Below are 23,358 nucleotides of genomic sequence, written 5' to 3' on the forward strand. Positions count from 1 at the left end.
TTGGAGAACAAGCATTGTGTTAGCTCACCTGGGGTGGGCAATTTATCATCTGGTAACATGAGGTCACAGAGTGGGCTGCCACATGACAAAGTGGGTTATGTGAGGTCATTGAGCATCACAGGCTGTCTCTGTGACATCATAGAGCTGACTGTGACATCACAGGGCAGAGGTCTGACATGACAGCAGGGCTGTGTGAGGTCACTGGGTTGGTCATTCTGCCCCAGCCTCCCTCACAGTTTCCCCAGAGAAGTCCAAAGCTATTCATGCCCAGCAGGGTCCCCTGTCCCTCTGTATCCCCCCGCTCCATCTGGAGCCACAGCCTCCCCCAGGGATGTTCCACAAATCCACCCCAGAGCCTGACACGGGGACAAGGGGCGAGGGCTGTGTGAGCAGGACATCAAGGACGTGGATTATCCAGGTCACTGGGGCCTGGTTTGGGTTCCCCAGGGCAGGAAAGATGTCTGGCAGCTGGAGCAGGGTGAGGGAAGGGCCTCCAAAATGAGACTGGAGCCCTTTGGCTGTGAGGAGAGGCTGAGGGAGCTGGGCTTGTCCAGCCCGGAGCAGGGACGGCTGAGGGGCTCCTCATCCCAGCCTGACAGTGCCAGCCAGGAGCTGATGGAGAACACAGAGCCAGGCTCTTCACTGGGGGCCTGGGGGGAGACAAAACAGAATGGGTGGAAAGGGGCAAGAAAGGAGATCAGACATAACAGGAGCACTTAAAATGAGTTAGGCTGGTTTCAGTATTTCCTCAACATCAAAATTAGTCTGACTTCTCCCTCTACCACTGACAGCTAAGAAAATAGGGCATTCTTTGAGGTGTTTAACCCCCACCCCAAGCAGAGCATCCTGATATAACACTTGAAGAGCATTTCTATCTGTCACAGAATCATCTTTGTCTAAAATTGGTTTTGCACACTAATCCCTTGTGGGTGGTAGACTCATCAGATTCTACTGGGACATCACACAGAGCTGTGGGAAGAGCTGTGATGGATATTAAATTATATAATGTTCAACTTTTGTTTGTTGGCAGAGAAGAGAAACCTTCCTGTGCCTCTGAGTCTCACCAGTTCCTGACCCCCAAGGACACAAACCTGATGAGTTGTGGTTCCCACTGCAGAGGTGGCACTTGCACCTCTCTCCATCCCCACAGCAGAGCTCCCTTGTCCCAGAAAGTCCCCAGCAATGCAGGGATGAAGGAAAAAGGACAGGCTGTGGGGATCAGGGGCAGGGTACGGCCAGGGATTTGGGGTGGTTGTGAGCCCAGGGCAGGAGCCAGCCCTTGGCCTTGGTGAACCTCATCCAATTGTCCTGGGCCCATGGCTCCAGCCTGTGCAGATCCCTCTGCAGAGCTTCCTGCCCTGCAGCACAGCCGCACTCCCAGCCAGCTTGGCTGACCTGGCAACTGACTGAGGGTGCCCTCGATGGCCTCATCCAGATCAGCAACAAAGAGCTTTAACTGCCCTGGACCCAATCCTGAGCCCTGGGGACACCCCTGGATGTGGCTCCATTGCCCAGCACTTCTTGGGCTGGACTTGTGTTTTTCATGGAACTGAGCCTTCCCTTGGTTTTGTTTGCTGACAATAAATGAACATCCCTCTGTGTCTCAGGCAGCTCCTTCTCCAAGGAAAGCAGGTGGGAGTTGGTTCCAAGGAGCTGAAAGCTGCAGCGGTTAGATGAGGGAAATGGTGGTGTGGGGGCAGGAACAAAGTGTGTCTGATTGTCAGTCATAAAGGGTCTTGATTTTCATATCTGTTCAAAGTGTCTTAGGAGGTGCTCAGAAACAATATTAACTGGAGATTGTCTATATCAATCTATAAACAGGAAAACAAAATAGGACAAAAATCCCTGCATTTTTAAAAATAATACAGTATATTCTCTATGAATACACTTTTGAAATCTGTATAATTAACCACAGAGGAATTTAAGACTTAAAATGAAATTATTCTCAGGGCTTTGTCTTCTTAGGATGTTTTGAAATATTAATGAGCCTTTGTAACTGAATTCCTGAACTGAAGAGCTGAAGACTGAACTGCAGAACTAAAATTCATCAGGGAACCTACAAGTTTTTGCTGATCCATCCTCAGCAGAGCAGGAATGAATAGATTCCAGTGTTTTCCAAGCTGTTAAAGAGCTCTGAGCTCAATAATGCAGAAACCAAAACCTCTCTAACCAGTTAAATTTAGAAAGTGTTATGTTTATTATGATGCTGGGCACACCTGGGAGAAATCTCCCACAAGGATGTGTGATGTACACAGGGCTCTTGCCTTCTTTTATCCACAAAAGTCTTACATATTTACATAATTACCCTATACATATGTGTTACATGACCCCATCTACTCCCGCTTTGTATTAAAATTATCTCAAAGTCCTTTAACACTTGTGCAGTTCCTTCCTTCAAATGGGTGGGTGGGAGTTTGAAATGGGTCAGTGGTCTCCTAATGATGAAGTCAGGGAGTCTTCCTCACTTTCAATTTTGACCTTTGTCTTGTTACTAGGTTCTCTGGCCCCTTAGCCATAGTTCAGGCTCCCAACCTGGTACTGGCTGGTTTTGTAGTCCAGGTTCAATAAGTTTCTTCACTTTAGCAATATCCCATCCATCCATCCTGACAGAACAAAGCCAAGCAAGTGATTTATTGTCTTAGCTCTACTGGCTCAGCTACTTTCTACATTGCTTCTACTATAATCATTATATGTATAGCTTCTATCCCTCAGCTAAGCTCTTAACCCTTTGTTTTTTGCTTTATTTACACCCTTTTCCTATAGAGTTAGTAAATTCTTTTACTAATACACAGCTTCTTCCTCATTCAACTAAGTCATACTGTAAGTATTCTTCAGGACTGTACCATATGCTCTTGATAATGAGGTTAGGGCTTCTACTCACTGCAGCATCCTTTAATTCCAGGCGAGTACAACAATAGGTAAAACCAAACTTACGCTGACTAAAATAAGCAAAACAATAACTGGGGGAGCTAGGGCATTAAGTCTACCAGTTGCCTTTGATGGCCATCCAAAGAGTGCATCCCACCAGTGATGGCTTACCTCTTGTTTCATTCTTTGCAAAACTTGGCTGATTTCTTTTGCATCATGATGGATGGTTATTAAAATCTTATCTCTATTCTCCTTGCTTTCTCTTAAGATTTCATCTAGATTTGGATGTTTCATTAGCTGTTCTGCCAGTGTAAGGTTCATGCCAACAGGTGTGGGTGACAGATGGTGGCACGTAGTATAGTTGGCCTTTACCACCTGGTGGGATACAACCGGCACCGTATATGTAAAATCACACCCAACAATATTAACAAAATTACAAATAGAAAAATTGGAGTGGTTTTTAACAGGTAAGTATTTGTTTTCATTGTCTACTCTTACTGAAGCACAGGCAGTTCTTAAACTCACAACAACAACCTTGGCCATTATATACGAGCACAGTCTTTTGAATGATGTCTGGATGGATCTCAAAGTGACATACACCTTATTCAGTATCTAGGCATATGTCCTGGGCATCAATGGTATTGCTTTCACAGGGGAATTCTTGTTGTTCTCCGGTGACACAAGATTCTACATTTACAGTCTGCCATTTCTTGTCTACCATCTGGGCCCCTGTTCTACATTCAGAGGGTGTCAAGGTCCACACCTCATGCAGAGTCCTGATAGGTTCTTTTAGGGATCTCAAAGCGCAAAAGACACAGCAGGGGACAAAACCAGTTTACTTTTGCAAAAGATGCACTTTTATTTAGTGCCAACAAAATGCGATAGAGGGACAGAGAGAGAGAGAGAGAGACAGAGAGACAGAGAGACAGAGAGAGAGAATAAGAAAAGGGGTTGGGATTATAGCTACCAAGACGGGCAGACGATCCTCGTGGAGCCAGCCAATAGATGTCCGTTGCCGTCCGGGGAGATCTCGGGGGTCTTTAGTTTGAGCGTGTCTATTATAGTCTTTTCCAAGGCGTCGGGCGACTGGCCAAAAGGGGGGAAGATTTATGGACTATTGTATGTGGAGATCGTTGCTCAAAGAAGCAGGTGGAAACAGGACGGTGCACAAGTGGCCTGCGTGGGAGCAGTGCATCATGGCAAGCTCCAGGCCCACAGCCTGCGTAGGAGCAGCGCACCATCACAAGCTCCAGGCACACCAACAGTCCTTGTGATCAGTCCTGCAGCAAGTAGCCTGCGTAGGAGCAGCACACCGTGACCAGTCCATTGTTTTCACACCTGAGGGAGCAGATCGGCCCTTGGTTGGGGTGGGCACCAACTGAGAACAGTCACTTGGCATTCTTCTCTTCCCTGGCCAGCGCCTTTAAACTGCAGTTCTTTAGGCCTCAGGCGAGGGTCGTTGGGCAGAACAAACGAGAGGCTCTTAGATGGACTCTTACACCGGGGCACTCACCCCACAGGAGCAGCGCCACCTTCCCGGCCATCCCGGTGTCCCCGGCCATGGGCACTGGCTGTCACTCGCTGCTGTGGCCACCTGTCCCCTAGCTGGCGCTTCTTCGGATGAGGGACAGGAAGCCAGCTCAGCTCTCATCCTCATGTGTAGGTGGCTCTTGGAGGGGGCAGGGTGGGGACCTTGTGGGCCATGGGGGTGATGGTGGGACATGGTGAGGACAGGATGTGTCTGGAATTTGGAGGCTGAGGTGTTGTAGAGAGCCACGGTTGGGTATCCAGGCCATGTGGGTCCCAGGTTTGGGGGGCGCAGGGGGAAAAAGGGACCCTCAGGAATGGGGGTTCTGGGGGAAGAAGCTGCCCATGTGATGGGATCAAGGCAATGGTGGTGCCAAGCAATGGGAGAGCTGGGGCGGGGGTCCCCAGGGAGGAGAGACCAGGGAATGGGGGTGTCATGGTTGGGGTCCCATGAGAATGGGGTTACCGTGGTTTGGTTCCCAGGGGGTCGCAGGGATGGGCAGTGGCTGGGTGGCACAGAGATCACAGCTCCTTCATGGGGTGTCTCACATTTTGGGCTGACTCAGAGCCCAGCACAGCCTCCACAGGGTGCACATGGCCAGGGGGACACCCCAGGCTTGTCCTGGGAGGTTCTGTCTCTCTGCCCCACACACCCCTGGACTTTTTCCCCTCCCCTCATTTCCTGGCTCACACATCCCAGGGAACACCTGAGCAGGTCATGGCTGAGGGATCCCAGGAGGGGGAAAACGGGTCTGAGGGGTGCAGGCAGTGGTTGGGGGGCTGTGGGGGATGGGGCTCTCTGGCCGTGCTCCCTCAAGATTTTTGCTTTCTCTTTCCTGCAGCAGAGGGAAGAGACCGTTTATGCTGAGGCCAGGATGTGGATTCTGTCCTGGGGGCACAACCAGAGGGGTCCTGCCCTGAGGGAAAAGGGCTCCTCTGGGCTGTTGGCATCTGGGTTTATCCTGGGGTCTTGTTCCAGGGGGCTCCTCATTCTAGGGGTGCCGTGTCCTTGGGGATTCCTGTCCCAGAGGTGGCACATCCTGGGCACCACTGTCCTGGGGGGCCCTGAGCATTCCTCCTGTCCCCAGTGGGGCCCTGGCACCTCTGGGGTGCCCAAACTTAAGGTGATGCCTGTTACGACCTTGCCCTGATGATGGGAAATCCCAGGTACATTTGGTTCCACACCAATCTGTGGAAATGCCCGTGTATCCCTCAGGCTCTGATTCCCTGGTAAATCCACTGCACCCTGCCCTGAATTCCCCTGTCTGGGCACTCCCTGCTCCTGCTGTGACACCCCTGTGCTTCAGAGCCTCATGTGGAGCCATTCTTTCTGGGAGGTTTCAGAGGGCTGCAGGTTTTGTTCAAGGAGGAGGGTCCAGGTCAGGCTGTTGAGCAGATCCGTGTGGGAATTGCAGCAGTTCTGGGGCTCTCTCAGTGCCTTGGGGACAGGCACCAAATGATCAATTGCTGCATTTCTGGACTGGTTCCCTCACAGCTGTCCCTGCAATGGGGGTTTCCAGCCAGCCCTGCCCTGAAAACCATCAAAGGTCCTCACAGAGCTACTGCTTGGGCTCACACTGGGTTTTGTGCTTCTTGCAGGGCTGAGCAAACCACAGCCAGGACTTTTTCCCCCACAGAAAGAATTCTCACCTTTGCAGCAGCTCAAAAGCTGCGAGAATCAAAGCCAAGGGGGTGGGGGGAGCCTCAGGTCCTGGCTGCCACCTGGGGCTGGCCAGAGCAGGGCTGGCCAGTGCCCATCCCTGTGCAGTGGGCCTTGGCCATGGCTGGGCCCCACACTTGGATGGCCACTGGCTTGAAGGAGAAGGAGTTTGGGAGCTCCTTCCTGCCTGGAGCTCCATTCCCCAGCTGCTCTTTTCTGCTCAGATCCTGAGGAGGATGAGTGAAATGGAGAAGTCTGGAATCCCCTGATTCACCATCCCCCAGTACTGGACCCTCTTGGGAAGGATGTGTCTCCCTGGGACAGGATTCCCTCAGTCAGGACCCCCTGGCAGAACCTGCTTCTGTGTGACTCCCAGCACAAATGGCCTTTTCCTTCTGCTGCAGGGGAGAGAAAGTGAAAGTGTTGGGGGGCACAGTGGACACCCCTATTCCCCACAGTCTCACCAGCTCTCCCTGCAGACCCTTCAGCCCCTTTTCTCCCTCCCTGGGCTCCACCTAACCCGTTCCCTGCCCAGGTCCTCCTCAGGCATTCTGAGACAGGTACTAGGGGTGAGGGGGCATGGCACAAAAGTGAAGAAAATAAGAAAAACAGAGAAATAGAGGAAAAAGTCAAGGGCAGAGGTGGGCACAGAAGCAGAGCTACTCAGGATCCCCACGTGATGCCTGCCCAGGAAACGAGCACCCGAGTATTGAGCCCTGGGTCACCCCAAAATCTGAGGCACCCTGTGAAGAAGCTGTAACCCACGGGCACACCCAGCCACATCCAAAACCTGGCACCCCCATTCCCCTGGGAACCCAACAATGGAACCCTCATTCCTTGTGTACCTTCTCTCTGAGACCCCCATCCCTGGGATCAATTCCATCGTCACAAACCCCGTGAGGACACGTTGTTCTGAGACCCTCATCCCTAAGTCTGAATCCACCCAACACTTGGGAACCCCATTCCCATGGGACCCCCATCCCTGGAACTACAGCCCCCTGGATACCCATCTTTGGTGTCCAACCAACCCTAAATTCCTGCACCACCAGAGCCTCCAAATTCCAGAAAAATCCTGTCCCCAGCATGTCCCTCCATCACCCCCATGTCCCACAAGGTCCCCACCCGCTCATCATGCTATCCACACCCTGCTCCCACCAAGGGCCACCAACACATGGGGACAAGACCTGACCTCGCTTCCTGTCCCTTCATCCGAAGAGCCGCCAGCCAGGGGACAGGTGGCCACAGCAGCGAGTGACAGCCAGTGCCCATGGCCGGGGACACCGGGATGGCCGGGAAGGTGGCGCTGCTCCTGTGGGGTGAGTGCCCCGGGCACGGGACTGACAACACAGGGATGGGCCCTGGTGAGGCAGAGAGTGGTGGGGAGGGGGCACAGGGGGGCTGTGGGGTCTCATGAGGTCCCCAAGGCCAGCAGAGCCAGGGCATGGGCATGGAGCCCAGTGTGACCAGAATTGTGGGGTGGCCGTGGGGACAGGAACAGGGGGACAGGAACAGGGGAACAGGGGGATGTGGGGATGGGAACATGAGAATAGAGATGTGGGGACAGGGATGTGGCCAAAGGAGCCTTGGAGCTGGGGCAGCTGTGGGGACAGGGATTCAGGGACAGAGAAAAGGGCCACGTCCCATGCAGATGGGGCATGGGGACAGATGCCATGGGAATGGGATCACGGGCACAGGGCTATGGGGATGTGGCCATGGGGACAGGTGTTGTAGGGCTGGGGGAGGTGACCTGTGCACACATGGGGTGTCCACAGTGTCCCCATGTCCTGCCTCAGCCCAGGGTGACCGAGGTGTCCCTATCCTCAGAACTTCCGTGCTACACCAGTGTTCCTGTGGGGACAGTTTGGGGACAGACACCACACCAGGTCCCCCAGGTGCTGCTGTCCCTGCAGGGCCACCCCTACCCAGCCCTGTCCCTTCTCCCTTCCAGCCCAGACCCTCGGCCTCGCTGGTCAGTCCTTGGGGGATGCCACGTCCCTGCCCTGCTGTCCCCAGCCCCGTGGTGGCCCTGGCAGGCTGGTGTCCCCTGTCACCCACAGGGGCCCAGAGCACCCAGCTCCTGGTGGAGCCCCCCTGGACACCAGCAGTGCTGTGGGACCGGGTGACACTGACCTGCTAGGGCTCAGGGACCACCGGTGACACCACCTGGTACAAGGACAGGCGGCGCTGGTGGCAGGAGGGACCTGACAGCTTCAATGTCACCAAGAGTGGAACCTACACGTGTCATAGACCCAGCAGTGGGCTCAGCCCCACCGTGAAGGTGTTAAATGGTGAGGGGGGATCTGAAATGCTCAGGGGGGCTCCCTGATGGGTCTGGGTGGGCTCCAGTTCGTGGGTGGCCTAACACACCTCCTGTCGCCAGAGCCTGTCCCCTGCACTCATTGACATCCAAGTGCATCCCAGTCTGACCCAGTGCATTCCAGTGCTGTGAGAGCCTCGTGGACACAGAAGAGTCAAGGGGCTGTTCCTGGTGTCCCTGGGACCCTCTCGCCCAGTGGACACTCCACCCAGATGTCCCCAGAGCTGTGGGCACCCGCTTTGGACCTGTCTGGGGCTCCTCAGTATGATGGGACCCTCCTGTCCCATAGAGCCACTGGTGCTGCAGGTGCCAGCACGGCGCTGCTGGAGGGGGACACGGTGACACTGCGCTGCCGGGGCAGGACGAACAATCCTGTCTCCGGGGTGCAATTTTACCGGGACGAGAAGGATCTGGGGGATATCCTCAGGGGCACCGAGCTGTCCCTGTCCCCCCGGCAGCTGCACAACAGCGGCCGCTACAGGTGTGCGGCCTTTGTGGATTCAGAAATGTCACTGTCAGCACCGATGACAGTGACAGTGCTCAGTATACACCCCCAGGGCTCGAATCCCAATATCCTGACACCTCCAAAACCACTTCTCACAGGACTCAGAGTGTCGGTCCCCATTCCAATCTCCTTCCCAGAACTCAAGCCTGTGCTGGTGCTGGAGGGTCCCCCCGAGCTCCCCGAGGGGTTCCCCCTCAATCTCAGCTGCCTCAGCACCCCCAGCCCCCTGCGGCCCCCAGCCCCCCTCCTGTACAGCTTCTACCGGGACGGGCAGTTGGTGGGGGGCCCGCAGGGGTCCCCGCAGCTCCTGGTGCCCGCCGTGGGAGTCTCCCACTCGGGGAATTACAGCTGCGAGGTGCGCTCCGAGGGGGGGGCCGTGCGGAAGAGCAGCGCCCGGCTCGGCGTCACAGTGTGCAGTGAGTGCGGGGATGGGCACGGGGAGCCCCCACAGCCCTCCCAGGTATCCCATCCCTGCTCAACCCTCTCTGTGCTGCCCTGCCTTCCCAGCTCTCTCCCTGGGTCCCCCCCTTTGCCTTCCATGGGGTGTGTATCCCTCGCTGTGGTCCCTTCATTGTCCACAGGTCCCACCATCCCTTTCTGGGCCAACAGAATGTTTCCTTCAAGCTTCTCCATGTGTCCCCTCACTGGAGCTCCCATCCTTCTCTGGTGTTCCTTCCACCCCTTTCCAATCCTACCCTCTGGCCTCGTCCCCTTTCTTCATCACCGAGATCCCCCCACCCCCCTCTGATCCTCCCCCTGCCTGATTCCCTCCCAGCTCCCTGATGTCCCCAAGCCCTCATTGTCCCCCCGCAGGGGTCCCGCCCTCGGGGATGTCCCTGTCAGTGCAGCCCCCCAGGGAACAGGTGGCACTGGGGGGTCACCTGGTGCTGAGCTGCACAGTGGCCATGGGTGCAGGTCCCCTGTCCTTTTCCTGGCACCAGGGAGACTCAGTTGAGCCACTGTGCACCAGCCCCCGACTGGAGCTGCGGCATCTTGGGGACAATGACAGAGGCCATACCAGTGTTGGGCCAGTGATGGTGACAGAATGGCCGAGAGCCCCATATGGAACATCACTGCCCTGGGTGAGCGGGACCATTGGGCTGAGGGTGATCCCACTCACAGCATTCCCAATTCCACACATTCCCATTCCACCTCGCCCCCTCACACCATCCCCAGCCCAGCCCAGCTCACAGCCCCCACCACTGGGTGTCACAGACCAGGTGAACTGGGACCGTCTGGCTCCAGGTATCCGCACCCAGGAGATCCAAGGCATGCATCCCTATCCCAGCTCTCACATCCCCTACTGCACATCAGGTCAAAGTCACCCTACTCAGCCTGACTTTCCCAGGACACTGAGACCCTTGGCATTGGGGTGATGCCCCCGTTGATGTGCCTCATGGCACCCATCACATCCCACCCACGCCATTCCACGCCCCCCACCAGGTGACGGCCATCCCCACCCTTGGACACAGCATCCCTCATCCCTCCCTTACCTCACCCTCATCCCACCCTCATCCCCAACCACTCATCAATCACATGCCCTCGTCCCACACCACACAATGACCCCCAGCACCACGGGGTCACTGTCCTGGGTGAAGGAGATTCTCTGTCTCCAGGTACCACCATGAAGACTTCCTCGTGCCCCCACACTGGGTGCCAGCCCCTCCCCCCTGCCTCAGCCCTGTCTGTGTCCCCGCAGTGCCCGTGGCCAATGCCACCATCACCCCCGGTCCCCCGGCACTCCAGGTGCGCCCAGGTGACCCCGTGACCCTGCGCTGCTCGGTGCAGGTGGGCTCAGCCCCTGTCACCTTCACCTGGCTGCACAGCGGGCACGAGGTAGCCCAGGGTCCCCTCCTGGAGCTTGGGGACATCGATGTGGGACATTCGGGCACCTACCAGTGCGTGGCCACCAACCAGCTGGGACAGGACGGGCACCGTGTGTTCCGGGCACTCAGCCCAGAGCTGGCCCTGGAGGTGACACCTCAGGGAATCACTGGACACCACTGGAGCACAGGTGGGGTCACGCAGAGTCATTGGGATTGCAGGAGCCCTGCAGTGACAGGTGACCCTGGTGTGTCCCTTCTGCCCCCAGCAGTGGCTGAACGCCTTGGCGGATCCTTCCTCTTCTTTCTCGTGCTCATTACTGTAGCTGTGAGCTTGCACCAGTGGAACAACATGGGTGGGTGACAATGAGGACAATGGGGGCCCCGGGGAGCTGGGGGGCCTCTGAAATGTGGGCGTGCTGGGATGGCGACCACAGCACCTGATTTGGCCAGTGCTGAGTGCTCAGGACCATTGGTCAGGGTCCTGAAGGATTTGGGTGGTGTTGGAGGGCCTTGCAGGGATTTAGCAGTTCTTTCAGTTATCCGGATGAAATATTGAGGTTCCCCTTCCCTGCCAGCCTTGACGTTCTAAGGGCTCAGGGAGTCCAGAGAACTGAAGTGGTTCAGGGGTTCTAGGGGACACAAGGGAAGCTCAGGGGTCCTGGGATTGCAGTCGTGTTTGAGGATTTTGTGAGGAGGGACAGAGCCCTGGGGACCCCAGAGTCACTCCTCCCCGCTTTCCTTTGCAGCTGCCAAGAATCAGCCAGAAAGGTGAGTGGGGGAGTCAAACCACACTCTCGCCTTTGGCCCCAAGCCCCAAGACCTCCCATTCCATCCCACACATCCCCTTTATTCCCTCAGGCCCCTCCAGAGGAGGGGGAGGTGCTGTACACCCACATCATGATCACCAAGGAGATTGGGGGTGAATCTAGACTGGGACACACACAGAGGGACAGGTCACCCATGAGTGTCCCCCAGCCCAGATGCCACAGCCAGTGTCCCTCACAGCGTCCCCCTGTGTCACCACACTCCAGGATCCCCAGGTGACCTACACAGAGCTGCCAGCAGCCCATGGGCGACCGCGGGAATGTGGGGACATCTACGGGAATGAGCTGCGACACTCAGGGCACTGGGGGGCACTGGGGGCACTGGGCGGTTCTGGGGGCTCTGGGGGCACTGAGGATCCCACTCATGGGCAGCTACACTTGTGTGTCCCCCAACTGCTCCTGTGGGTGCTCCATAGTCATGGGTAGATGGGCACATTGGGGGGGTCACATGTGAGGATGCACAGGGCACCCAGAGCTCCCCATGCCCCCTCAACCTCCAAGGCCTTCCCCACTCGTCTTCCACTGCCGTCAGTGGCTCCCCATTCCCTGCTCCAAATGATGCCAGAACCCTCAGACACTTCCTCATTCCCTCCCCACTGTGCTCACAATACCCCCAAGGGCTCCCTCTTTTCCCTCCCAGTGTCTTTCCATTGCTCCCAGTAGATCCAGGTGGTTCCCATTCCCTCTCCAAGTACCCCTATACTCCCAGTGCCTCTGCAATGCCCTTCTCAGCACTCCCAGTACACTCACTGCTCCTCATCACTCCTCCCAGTGCCCAGGTAACACAGGACTCATTGCCCTCTTATTGGCACCAAAATGCAGTATTTTGGTTCAACTGGCAGAGATGGTGTTTCTTTCTTCAGCTCTGTCAGGCTTTAAAAAATGGGATTCTCCAATTTGGGTTTGCCACTACAAACCAGTGCTCTGTATTCCCTTCTCCCTTGCCTCAAACCCCTCCTGTGCTGTGTTCCCCACACGATGATGTCACAAAGGCCCTGGGGAGGTTCTGCAGCCTCCCCCTTTTCCACGGCAGTGGGGATCAGGCCATGGCACAGGGTGGGGTATCAGGGACAGGAACAATTTGATGTCTGCAGACATTTTGGATCACCTGTGTGTGGCAGGGCTGGTCCAGGCCTTGCTTTTGGTGACTCAGGGCCCTGTGTGTCAGTCAGTCTGTCAGCCATGGCACACTGCGGACATTGGGACGCTCTGCAAAACCCAACTCCTGAGTGGCCAAGGAAGCAGAAGTCCCTCCTTTGGAGCAGGCCCTTGGTGGCCCAAGGGCTGCAAAAGCAGAGCATGAGTTGGCTGTGTGTGACCCTGCCTTCTCTTGGAGTGTCTGCCCCATCCATGCTGGAACCCAGATGATGGAAACTTTTATGTTTTAAAACAGAATTGTCTGCCAAGGAAAGCAGGAATCTTCGTGGAGTGGAAAGAGGATCCATCCCTCTAATTGTTGTAACTGTGAAAATTATGGGTCTTCCAGGCCAAAATGCAAGAAAAGGAATAACAGCTCATTACTAGGAAATTTATAGAATAAAATAGAGCAATCAGCAACACAAGAACAGAAATTTCCAATCCACTCATGGCTTTGTTCATATTTGGTGCATTTTTGGCTATGGCCAGCAGGGGGCGCTGCAGGGAGCACTCCCGGCCAGCAGGGGGCGCTGCAGGGAGCACTCCTGGCCAGCAGGGGGCGCCCCGGTGCCAGCTCCAACCCCTCAGGGGCCATGGCGGCCTCGGGCGGGAGGGATGAGGCCAAATCGCTCCTTTGGCAAACTCTCGCTTTGCACCAATCGGTCCCGGCACCAGCACCGGCAGCGCCCGGGCAGAAGAGATGAAGGCAGCAGCTTGGATCCTGGTGCCCGGTGGCAGCGTAGCAGTGTCCCGGCCCAGGCACACACCCTGCGCAACACCCGCGACCGCTCTCCCTGATGGGAACGCAAGGAAGGCAGCACCGAACCCCAGGCAGGTCTCAGGCCCACAGCAGCACCTCTCGTGCCTTTCCACCACAATTCCTGAAAACCCTCAGCCTTTCACTGCCTTTTCCTCCTTCAGCCCCGGCACAGCAGCTCTGGGAATGTTGAATTCCCCTGGGATGTTGAGGAAAGCAGGTGCTCCTTGCTGACATTGCCAGGGCTCCTCACGGGCTCCACAGCACGTTTGGAGCTGCTGCTCTTCCTGGGCCACTGCTGGTCCCGACACAGCAGCTGCAGGAGGCAGAGGAGGAAGAGGGAAGGGGGAGAGGAGGAGAAGCAGGAGCAGAGTTAGAGCCTCAAAGGCTCTACAGCTGCAGCTGGAGCACAGGGACAGCATGGGCTGGGTGCAGTGCCTTGGGAGGGCAAAATGGGGTGAAATTGGAGCTGGTTGGGCCAATGCCCCTGTTCTGCTCTGGGTGCTGCAGAACTTACTGAGCTCTTGCAATCAGGGCCAGGGTTCCTGAAGTTCAGCTGTGCTGCTAAACTGTCCCTATGTACAAACACACACGGCTCTGCTGCCTCTGCTGCCTCTGCCGTGGCTTTTGGGCTACTGTGGCAACACTGGGCATACTTTTGGGCTCAGGTGCCTCCAGTTCTGCCCTCAAGAAAGTTTTTTGTCTGCCAGGAAGGTTTTGTGGAGTTTCTCACCTTGGCCAGTGCACAGGGATGGGCATTGGCCAGCCCTGCTCTGGCCAGCCCCAGGTGGCAGCCAGGACCTGAGGCTCCCCCCGCCCCCTTGGCTTTGATTCTCGCAGCTTTTGAGCGGCTGCAAAGATGAGAATTCTTTCTATGGGGGAAAAGGCCTGGCTGTGGTTTGCTCAGCCCTGCAAGAAGCACAAAACCCAGTGTGAGCCCAAGCAGTGGCTCTGTGAGGACCTTTGATGGTTTTCAGAGCAGGGCTGGCTGGAAACCCCCTCTGCAGGGGCAGCTGTGAGGGAACCAGTCCAGAAATGCAGCAATTGATCATTTGGTGCCTGTCCCCAAGGGACTGAGAGAGCCCCAGAACTGCTGCAAATCCCACAAGGATCTGCTCAACAACCTGACTGGGATGCTCCTCTGTCCTGAGCTGTGCAGGCAGAGTTGAAGAAACAGAAACAATTTCTTCTGGTTTAATCCAAAATCTGAATTTTGTGTCCAATAAGAGACATGAGAATTCCGTGTCTCGTGACATTAGGGGAGGGAATTAGGAGCCCCTGGCAGTACTGAGAGTACTCGGAGCACTGGAACAGGGAGCTCTGGGAAGCTCCACATGTGACCTCCCATTTGTGGCCACCTCCTGGGCAGGATGGGCACCCACTGGATCTGGGATGGCCGGGGGGACACAGGGGGGTGCCCTCGGGCAGGGACCTCCAGAGCCCCCAGTGTCACAGCATGTCATTGTAGATGTCACTGGGGTCCCGCTGTCACCCATGGGGCCCTGGCAGCTCCGCGTGGGTCACCTGGGGCATGTGGCAGGGAGAGAAACCCTGTGAGAGACACCTGGTGGGAGTGCCTGGGTGGAGGTGACACCCATGGGTGAAGTGTCCCTGTGCCCCCCATATTCACCCCCTGCCCGCTCAGTGCCCACAATGTGAGGGTCCAGCACTGCCCGCTCCTCCTGGGGAGTCCTGTGTGGATCAGGGGGGAGTCTGGGTGTTGTTTGGGGAGGGGGAAAAGAGGACTTCCTGCTGGAGCCCCCTACTCACTTGTCCTGGGGCTCCATGGTGGCTGCATGGAGAAGGGAGGGGGTGACAGTGGGGACCCCAGGAACCCTGAACCTTCTTGGAATCTTGGTGGCTCCAAGCCCCCGTGGGATGCCCAAATCCCCACTGGAGTCCCGATTCCCACCACACCCATGATTCCCCCTGAACGCCCCAGAACTTCTGCACCACCACAGTGCCCCCAATGCCTCCGGTGTCCAAACTCTCTTAATTACAGAACTCCAAGCCTGGCAAGGAGGGGTACCCCCCAAACTACCCCAGGATCCCAAAAATATCCCTGAACATGGCCTCCAAGAGCACCCCAAACCCTCCCAGAGCTCCCAGTGCCACCCCAATGTTCCTCAAAGCCCACCCAGGGATGCCCTGCAACCCAAACAAGACCCCCCAAATTCCCCCACAACCCCCAGGACCCCCAGCCAAGGTCACTGTGGGCTCAGTTTTCCCCAGCCCAGAGGCCCTGGGTGCTGCTCGATCTCTGTCCCCAGTTTAGGGGCTTCCTCTCCCTCCAGGACCCCCATGCCCCCCCATTGTCACCCACCCCGGTGGTGCCACCAGTGACAGCCCCCGATGACAGCCAGGAGCAGGAGCAGGTACAGGAGGGTCCTGCCGACATTCACAGCCACTGCTGGGGACAGAGGGAGACACAGCAGGGTCACCCTGAAACCTGGGGATCTTGAACTCCCCGATGACCATGTGTGACCCCACCTGTGATCCAGTGGTGTCCAGGGGCTCCCTGTGGTGTCACCTCCAGGGCCAGCTCTGGGCTGAGTGCCCGGAACACACGGTGCCCGTCCTGTCCCAGCTGGTTGGTGGCCACGCACTGGTAGGTGCCCGAATGTCCCACATCGATGTCCCCAAGCTCCAGGAGGGGACCCTGGGCCACCTCGTGCCCGTTGTGCAGCCAGGTGAAGGTGACAGGGGCTGAGCGCACCTGCACCGAGCAGCGCAGGGTCACGGGGTCACCTGGGCGCACCTGGAGTGCCAGGGGACCAGGGGTGATGGTGGAATTGGCCACGGGCACTGCGGGGACACAGACAGGGCCAGCACCTGGTGAGGGGGGGATAGGAATGCTGTGGGTGGGGTCACCTTCACTCTGGGGGTCCCTCTCACCCAAGACAGTGACATTCAGGGAGACACTCTCGGCCACGCTGTCCCCATTGCTGACCCGGCTCTGGTAGTGGCCGCTGTCATTGTCCCCAACGTGCTGCAGCTCCAGGTGAGGTCCTGTGCTTAGCGGTATCCCCGAGCTGCCCCGGTGCCAGGAGAAGGACAGGGGACCTGACCCCATGGCCGCCGTGCAGCTCAGCACCAGGCGGTCCCCCTGTGCCGCCTGTCCCCCGGGGGGCTGCACCGACAGGGACACCCCCGAGGGTGGGACCCCTGCGGGGGGACACAGGAGGGTTGGGGACATGGGAGGAGTGGGGGGCACCAGGGAGCAGTGAGGGACTCAGGGAGGGCGAGGATAAGAGAGGGGTGGGGAATGTCAGTGAGGTAGAAAGGGGCGCAGTGGGGAGGAGGCTTGGAAAGGGATGGAAGGGACCCCAGGGAAGGATGGGACATGCAGAGAGGGGAAACAAGGAGAGGGTTGAAGGGAACCACAGGGAAGATTCTGCAGACCCAGACAGGGATGGCGGGGCCATGGACAATGGAGGGACATCAGAGAGGGAGAGGTGCATCCAGGGAGAACTGTGGGGACCTGGTGGGGATGCAGGAAGCAGCGAGGGTGATGGGAGGAACCAGGGAGAGAGCTGGGAAGGCAGGGCAGCACACAGAGGGTTGAGCAGGGATGGGAGACCTGGGAGGGCTGTGGGGGCTCCCCGTGCCCATCCCCGCACTCACTGCGCACCGTGACGCCGAGCCGGGCGCTGCTCTTCCGCACGGCCCCCCCCTCGGAGCGCACCTCGCAGCTGTAATTCCCCGAGTGGGAGACTCCCACGGCGGGCACCAGGAGCTGCGGGGACCCCTGCGGGCCCCCCACCAACTGCCCGTCCCGGTAGAAGCTGTACAGGAGGGGGGCTGGGGGCCGCAGGGGGCTGGGGGTGCTGAGGCAGCTGAGATTGAGGGGGGACCCCTCGGGGAGCTCGGGGGAACCTTTCAGCACCAAGACAGGCTTGAGCTCTGGGAAGGAGATGGGGGTGGGGACTGAAACTCTGAGTCCTGTGAGAAGTGGCTTTGGGGGTGTCAGGATCTTGGGGTTCAGCCGTGGGAGTGCTCACCGTGCACTGTCACTGTCACTGGCGCTGACAATTTTGCTCCTGTTCCCACCAAGCCCCCGCAGCTGTAGCGGCCGCTGTTGTGCAGCTGCAGGGGGGACAGGGACAGCTCGGTGCCCCTGAGGGACCCACCGAGCTCCTTCTCATCCTTGTAAAATCGCACCCTGGTGACAGGGTTGTCTGGCCAGGCTCGGCAGCGCAGTATCACCGTGTCCCCCTCCAGCAGCGCCCGTGCTGGCATCTGCAGCACCAGTGGCTCTGTGGGACAGGAGGGTTCCGTCACACTGAAAAGCCCGAGACAGGTCCAGAGTGGGTGCCCAAGGCACCGGGACTTCTGGGTGGAGTGTCCACTGGGCGGGAGGGTCCCAGGGACACCAGGAGCAGTCCCATGGCACAGCTGTCCATGTGAGCAGGGGACAGGCACTAGGCACACAAGGGATGTGCATGTATCCTGGGAGTGGAGCTCACCCACACCTATTAGGGAGCCCCCCTGAGCATTTCAGATCCCCCCTCACCATTTAACACCTTCACGGTGGGGCTGAGCCCACTGCTGGGTCTATGACACGTGTAGGTTCCACTCTTGGCGACAGTGAAGCTGTCAGGTCCCTCCTGCCACCAGAGCCGCCTGTCCTTGTACCAGGTGGTGTCACCGGTGGTCCCTGAGCCCTGGCAGGTCAGTGTCACCCGGTCCCACAGCACTGCTGGTGTCCAGGGGGGCTCCACCAGGAGCTGGGTGCTCTGGGCCCCTGTGGGTGACAGGGGACACCAGCCTGCCAGGGCCACCACGGGGCTGGGGACAGCAGGGCAGGGACGTGGCATCCCCCGAGGACTGACCAGCGAGGCCGAGGGTCTGAGCTGGAAGGGAGAAGGGACAGGGCTGGGTGGGGGTGGCCCTGCAGGGACAGCAGCACCTGGGGGACCTGGTGTGGTGTCTGTCCCCAAACTGTCCCCACAGGAACACTGGTGTAGCACGGAAGTTCTGAGGATAGGGACACCTCGGTCACCCTGGGCTGAGGCAGGACATGGGGACACTGTGGACACCCCATGTGTGCACAGGTCACCTCCCCCAGCCCTACAGCACCTGTCCCCATGGCCACATCCCCATAGCCCTGTGCCCGTGATCCCATTCCCATGGCATCTGTCCCCATGCCCCATCTGCATGGGACGTGGCCCTTTTCTCTGTCCCTGAATCCCTGTCCCTGTCCCCACAGCTGCCCCAGCTCCAAGGCTCCTTTGGCCACATCCCTGTCCCCACATCTCTATTCTCATGTTCCCATCCCCACATCCCCCTGTTCCCCTGTTCCTGTCCCCCTGTTCCTGTCCCCTCAGGCACCCCACAATTCTGGTCACACTGGGCTCCATGTCCATGCCCTGGCTCTGCTGGCCTTGGGGACCTCATGAGACCCCACAGTCCCCCTGTGCCCCCTCCCCACCGCTCTCTGCCCCACCAGGGCCCATCCCTGTGTTGTCAGGCCCGTGCCCGGGGCACTCACCCCACAGGAGCAGTGGCACCTTCCCGGCCATCCCGGTGTCCCCGGCCATGGGCACTGGCTGTCACTCGCTGCTGTGGCCACCTGTACCCTGGCTGGCGGCTCTTCGGATGAAGGGACAGGAAGCCAGCTCAGCTCTCATCCTCATGTGTAGGTGGCTCTTGGTGGGGGCAGGGTGTGGACAGGATGGGGGCAGGGTGGGGACCTTGTGGGCCATCGGGCTGATGGTGGGCCATGGTGAGGACAGGATGTGTCCGGAATTTGGAGGCTGAGGTGTTGTAGAGAGCCACGGTTGGGTACCCAGGCCATGTGGGTCCCAGATTTGGGGGCGCAGGGGGAAAAAGGGACCCTCAGGAATGGGTGTTCTGGGGGAAGAAGCTGCCCATGGGATGGGATCAAGGCAATGGTGGTGCCAGGCAATGGGAGAGCTGGGGTGGGGTTCCCCAGGGAGGAGAGACCAAGGAAATGGGGGTGTCATGGTTGGGTTCCCATGAGAATGGGGTTACCATGGTTTGGTTCCCAGGGGGTCGCAGGGATGGGCAGTGGCTGGGTGGCACAGGGGTCACTGCTCCTTCATGGGGTGTCTCACATTTTGGGCTGATTCAGAGCCCAGCACAGCCCCCACAGGGTGCTCATGGCCAGGGGGACACCCCAGGCTTGTCCTGGGAGGTTCTGTCTCTCTGCCCCACACACCCCTGGACTTTTTCCCCTTCCCTCATTTCCTGGCTCACACATCCCAGGGAACACCTGAGGGATCCCAGGAGGTGGAAAGCAGGTCTGAGGGGTGCAGGCAGTGTTTGGGGGGGGCTCTCTGTCCGTGCTCCACCAAGATTTTTGTTTTCTCTTTCCTGTAGCAGAAGGAAGAGACCGTTTATGCTGAGGCCAGGATGTGGTTTCTGTCCTGGGGACACATCCAGAGGGGTCCTGCCCTGAGGGAAAAGGGCTCCTCTGGGCTGTTGGCATCTGGGTTTATCCTGGGGTCTTGTTCCAGGGGGCTCCTTGTTCTGGGGGTGCCATGTCCTTGGGAATTCCTGTCCCAGAGGTGGCACATCCTGGGCACCTCTGTCCTGGGGTGCCCTGAGCATTCCTCCTGTCCCCAGTGGGGCCCTGGCACCTCTGGAGTGCCCAGATTTAAGGTGATGCCTGTTACGACCTTGCCCTGATGATGGGAAATCCCAGGTACATTTGGTTCCACACCAATCTGTGGAAATGCCCGTGTATCCCTCAGGCTCTGATTTCCTGGTAAATCCACTGCACCCTGCCCTGAATTCCCCTGTCTGGGCACTCCCTGCTCCTGCTGTGACACCCCTGTGCTCCAGAGCCTCATGTGGAGCCCCTGCTCCATATTCCCACACTTTTCCCTCTCTGCTGGTGTCCACATCCAGAACCCAAACATTCTTTCTGGGAGGTTCCAGAGGGCTGCAGGTTTTGTTCAAGGAGGAGGGTCCAGGTCACGTTGTTGGGCAGATCCTTGTGGGAATTGCAGCATTCCTGGGGCTCTCTCAGTGCCTTGGGGACAGGCACCAAATGATCAATTGCTGCATTTCTGGACTGGTTCCCTCACAGCTGCCCCTGCAGAGGGGGTTTCTAGCCAGCCCTGCTCTGAAAACCATCAAAGGTCCTCACAGAGCTACTGCTTGGGCTCACACTGGGTTTTGTGCTTCTTGCCGGGCTGAGCAAACCACAGCCAGGACTTTTTCCCCCACAAAAAGAATTCTCACCTTTGCAGCAGCTCAAAAGCTGCGAGAATCAAAGCCAAGGGGGTGGGGGGAGCCTCAGGTCCTGGCTGCCACCTGGGGCTGGCCAGAGCAGGGCTGGCCAATGCCCATCCCTGTGCACTGGGGCTGGGCTATGGCTGGGCCCCATACTTGGACGGCCACTGGCTTCAAGGAGCAGGAGTTTGGGAGCTCCTTCCTGAAATGAACGGGCCAGGAGACCTCCCTTTTTATATGGCCTTTATTAGACCTCAGCTCGGGATGGGAAACATGAACAGCTGCGCACATCACTGCTACTTCCAAATAAAAACATGAAGGAAGCAGAATACAGCTCTGTCTTCACAGCCAGAGCTGGATCTTTCATCCTTCAGGGCTTTCTTGGAAGCTTCTCTATCAGTAAGGGGAGGTCTTGATGGTATGGTGCTATTCAGGTCATGGCAACAAGATAGGGCAGCTCTGATTGGTGACCTTATCTTCTCATTCATTTTTCCCAGCTGTGGAATGCTGTTTTCAGTCCTAGATTTTATTTGTGCTCGTTATTTTATGGGTTTGATCTCTGAAACCTGTCCCAGCATTCTCTGTGTCTGTCATTTGCATGTACTCCACTGACGTCACTCCTCCTCTGTCACAGGCACCATTTTAGGGAAGCAGCGAGGGCATTAACCCGATGAGAGGGGAAAGGGATATGGGCTAAGACAATTGTGGCCGAAAACAGGGTGAGGCCAAGAACTTAACATTAACAATTAACATTACAGACAACCGGGAACACTTATAAAAACATACAACTTTAACCACTGTGGGCGATGCCCCAAGAATTATTTTATCCCTGTGAAACCACTTGCCCTGCCTGGGATCCCAGTGTGGGGCTGAAGGCACGGGCAGCATCCCCCCTCCCTCCGCAGGAGCGGGAATGGTGTCGGGGACGACAGCGAGAGCAGGGACGGGTCAGGACCAAGGACGGGAGCAGAGACAGGAGCAGGAGCCGGGCTGGGTCCAGCGGCAGGGACGGGAGTGAGTGCGGGATCAGGAACGGGGACGGGAGCAGAGCCAGAGGCAGTTCCCCAGGGACAGGAGTGGGGAGTGTGGACGGAACCAGAGACAGCAGCTGTCCCGCAGGGACAGGAGCAGGGAGCTGGGAGAAAAACAAGACTCCCATTGAAGGATTTATACACCAAACTTCCTGCCTGGGGCTCTATTCCCCAGCTCCTCTTGCCGGCTCAGATCCTGCAGGGGACGAGCCAGAATGGAGAAGTCTGGAACAGGATTTCTCCCCAAACCCAATAAACCCAAAGTGTCTCCACCCCTCAGGACAGAAACCCAGTGGGGGGATTTTGGGGAGCAGGAGAGGGAGGGGGAAGCCCCCCCAAGAGCTTCACAAGTGCTTCATGGGGAGGGTCTCATCCATCTCCTGGTTGCCAGCACTGAGGCCCTGCAGGGGTTTTGCGTGTGGGGGTGGGCTTTGGGTGTTTTTGGGGTGTCTGTGTCCTGCGTGACTGACGCCATCCCATTTCTATTCCCTCCCTTCACCCCCATTGGGGTTTCTCTCCAACAGAATGATCTTGGTGGGCTGTGCAATGGGGCCGAGGTACTGCACCTGTGAGGGTTCCCAAATGGGGATTGAGGGCTCCCAGGTGGGCAGGGGCAGCCAATGAGGGGGTGTAGAGTGGGCAGGTCACACCCCGAGTTGGGGCACCCCAGAGGTCACAGTGGTCACAGTGTCCACTGAGGACAGAGGGGGTTGGCAGGGCCCCCCTGCCCGGGACAGGGGTCTCCAGGATGTGCCCTACCCTGGACAGGGACTTGCTCAGGGAATGTGTCCAGGGACTCTGCCCAGAACCGCCATGACCCAGGACAGGATCTCCCCCGCTGGGATGTGTCAGCACTGGCACAAATCTGCCCCGAACGTGTCACCTCCAGAACAGGATCCCCTCAGGCAGGACCCCCTGGATGTGCCCCCCAGAACAGAAACCACCCCATGTGACTCTCAGCACAAACGGCCTCTTCCTCCTGCTGCAGGGGAGAGAAAAGGTGGAAGTGTTGGAGGGGGGCACAGCCAGACACCCCCATCCCCCACAGCCTCCCAAAAGTTCCCTGCAGACCCCCTCACCCCCTTTTCTCCCTCACTGGGGTCCCCCAACCCATTCCCTGCCCAGTTGTTTCCCAGGATTTTTAAGCCAAAAACAAGGGATTAGGGGGCATGGCACACAATTGAGGAAAATAAGGAAAACAGAGAAATAAAGAAAGAAAAAAGGCAAGGACAGGGGAGGGCACAAAGGCAGAGATGTCCAGAGCTCCCATGTGATTCCTTCCCAGGAAATTAGCACCACAGGAGGGCAGCTCTGTGTTCTGTATCACCCCAAAATCTGAGGCATCCAGGGAAGGAGCTGTGACCCATGGACCTGACCAGCCACTGCCCATTCCTGGCACCCCCATTCCCCTGGGAATACAGCCATTGAGCCCCCTTTCCTTATATCCCCTCTTCCCTGGGACCTCCACCCAGGACTGCCATTCCCCAGGATCCCCACGGCCCAGGACCCTCATTTCCAAGGAACACTCTCTCCCAAGTTCCAGCCCCTACAATCCCACTTCCCTCAAAACCTTCATTCCCACAGGACACTCCACTCCCCCTGGGCGCCCTCCTTCCCCCAGGACCTTCATCCCTGGGACCCCCACCCATAACCCCAAGTCCCTGGGACTGCCATCTCTGAATCTCTCCAGCCCTGAGGACCCCAAT

At 57.7% G+C, this 23,358-nt stretch overlaps 2 protein-coding genes and 1 long non-coding RNA gene across 3 annotated transcripts in view; 2 read left to right on the forward strand and 1 right to left on the reverse strand.

The window, feature by feature from the left end:
- LOC130265428 (histone-lysine N-methyltransferase EHMT2-like) overlaps nucleotides 1-23,358 on the forward strand; it is a 432,673-nt gene that overhangs the window by 264,121 nt on the left and 145,194 nt on the right.
- Nucleotides 7,269-8,280, forward strand: LOC130265401 (uncharacterized). The gene is made up of 3 exons (XR_008842607.1): nucleotides 7,269-7,371; nucleotides 8,004-8,024; nucleotides 8,113-8,280. It is a non-coding gene; the product is annotated as an uncharacterized LOC130265401 (long non-coding RNA).
- On the reverse strand, nucleotides 14,602-18,965 carry LOC130265400 (Fc receptor-like protein 4). The gene is made up of 8 exons (XM_056514466.1): nucleotides 18,913-18,965; nucleotides 18,254-18,274; nucleotides 17,935-18,165; nucleotides 17,423-17,677; nucleotides 16,317-16,586; nucleotides 15,912-16,226; nucleotides 15,745-15,831; nucleotides 14,602-14,945 (listed from the first exon to the last, which is right to left on the reverse strand). Exons 1-8 carry the CDS (start codon nucleotides 18,959-18,961, stop codon nucleotides 14,893-14,895), a joined length of 1,281 nt encoding a protein of 426 aa, XP_056370441.1. The 5' UTR covers nucleotides 18,962-18,965; the 3' UTR covers nucleotides 14,602-14,892.

The sequence above is a fragment of the Oenanthe melanoleuca genome, chromosome Z (genome assembly GCF_029582105.1).
Source record: "Oenanthe melanoleuca isolate GR-GAL-2019-014 chromosome Z, OMel1.0, whole genome shotgun sequence".
NCBI classification, from domain to species: domain Eukaryota; kingdom Metazoa; phylum Chordata; class Aves; order Passeriformes; family Muscicapidae; genus Oenanthe; species Oenanthe melanoleuca.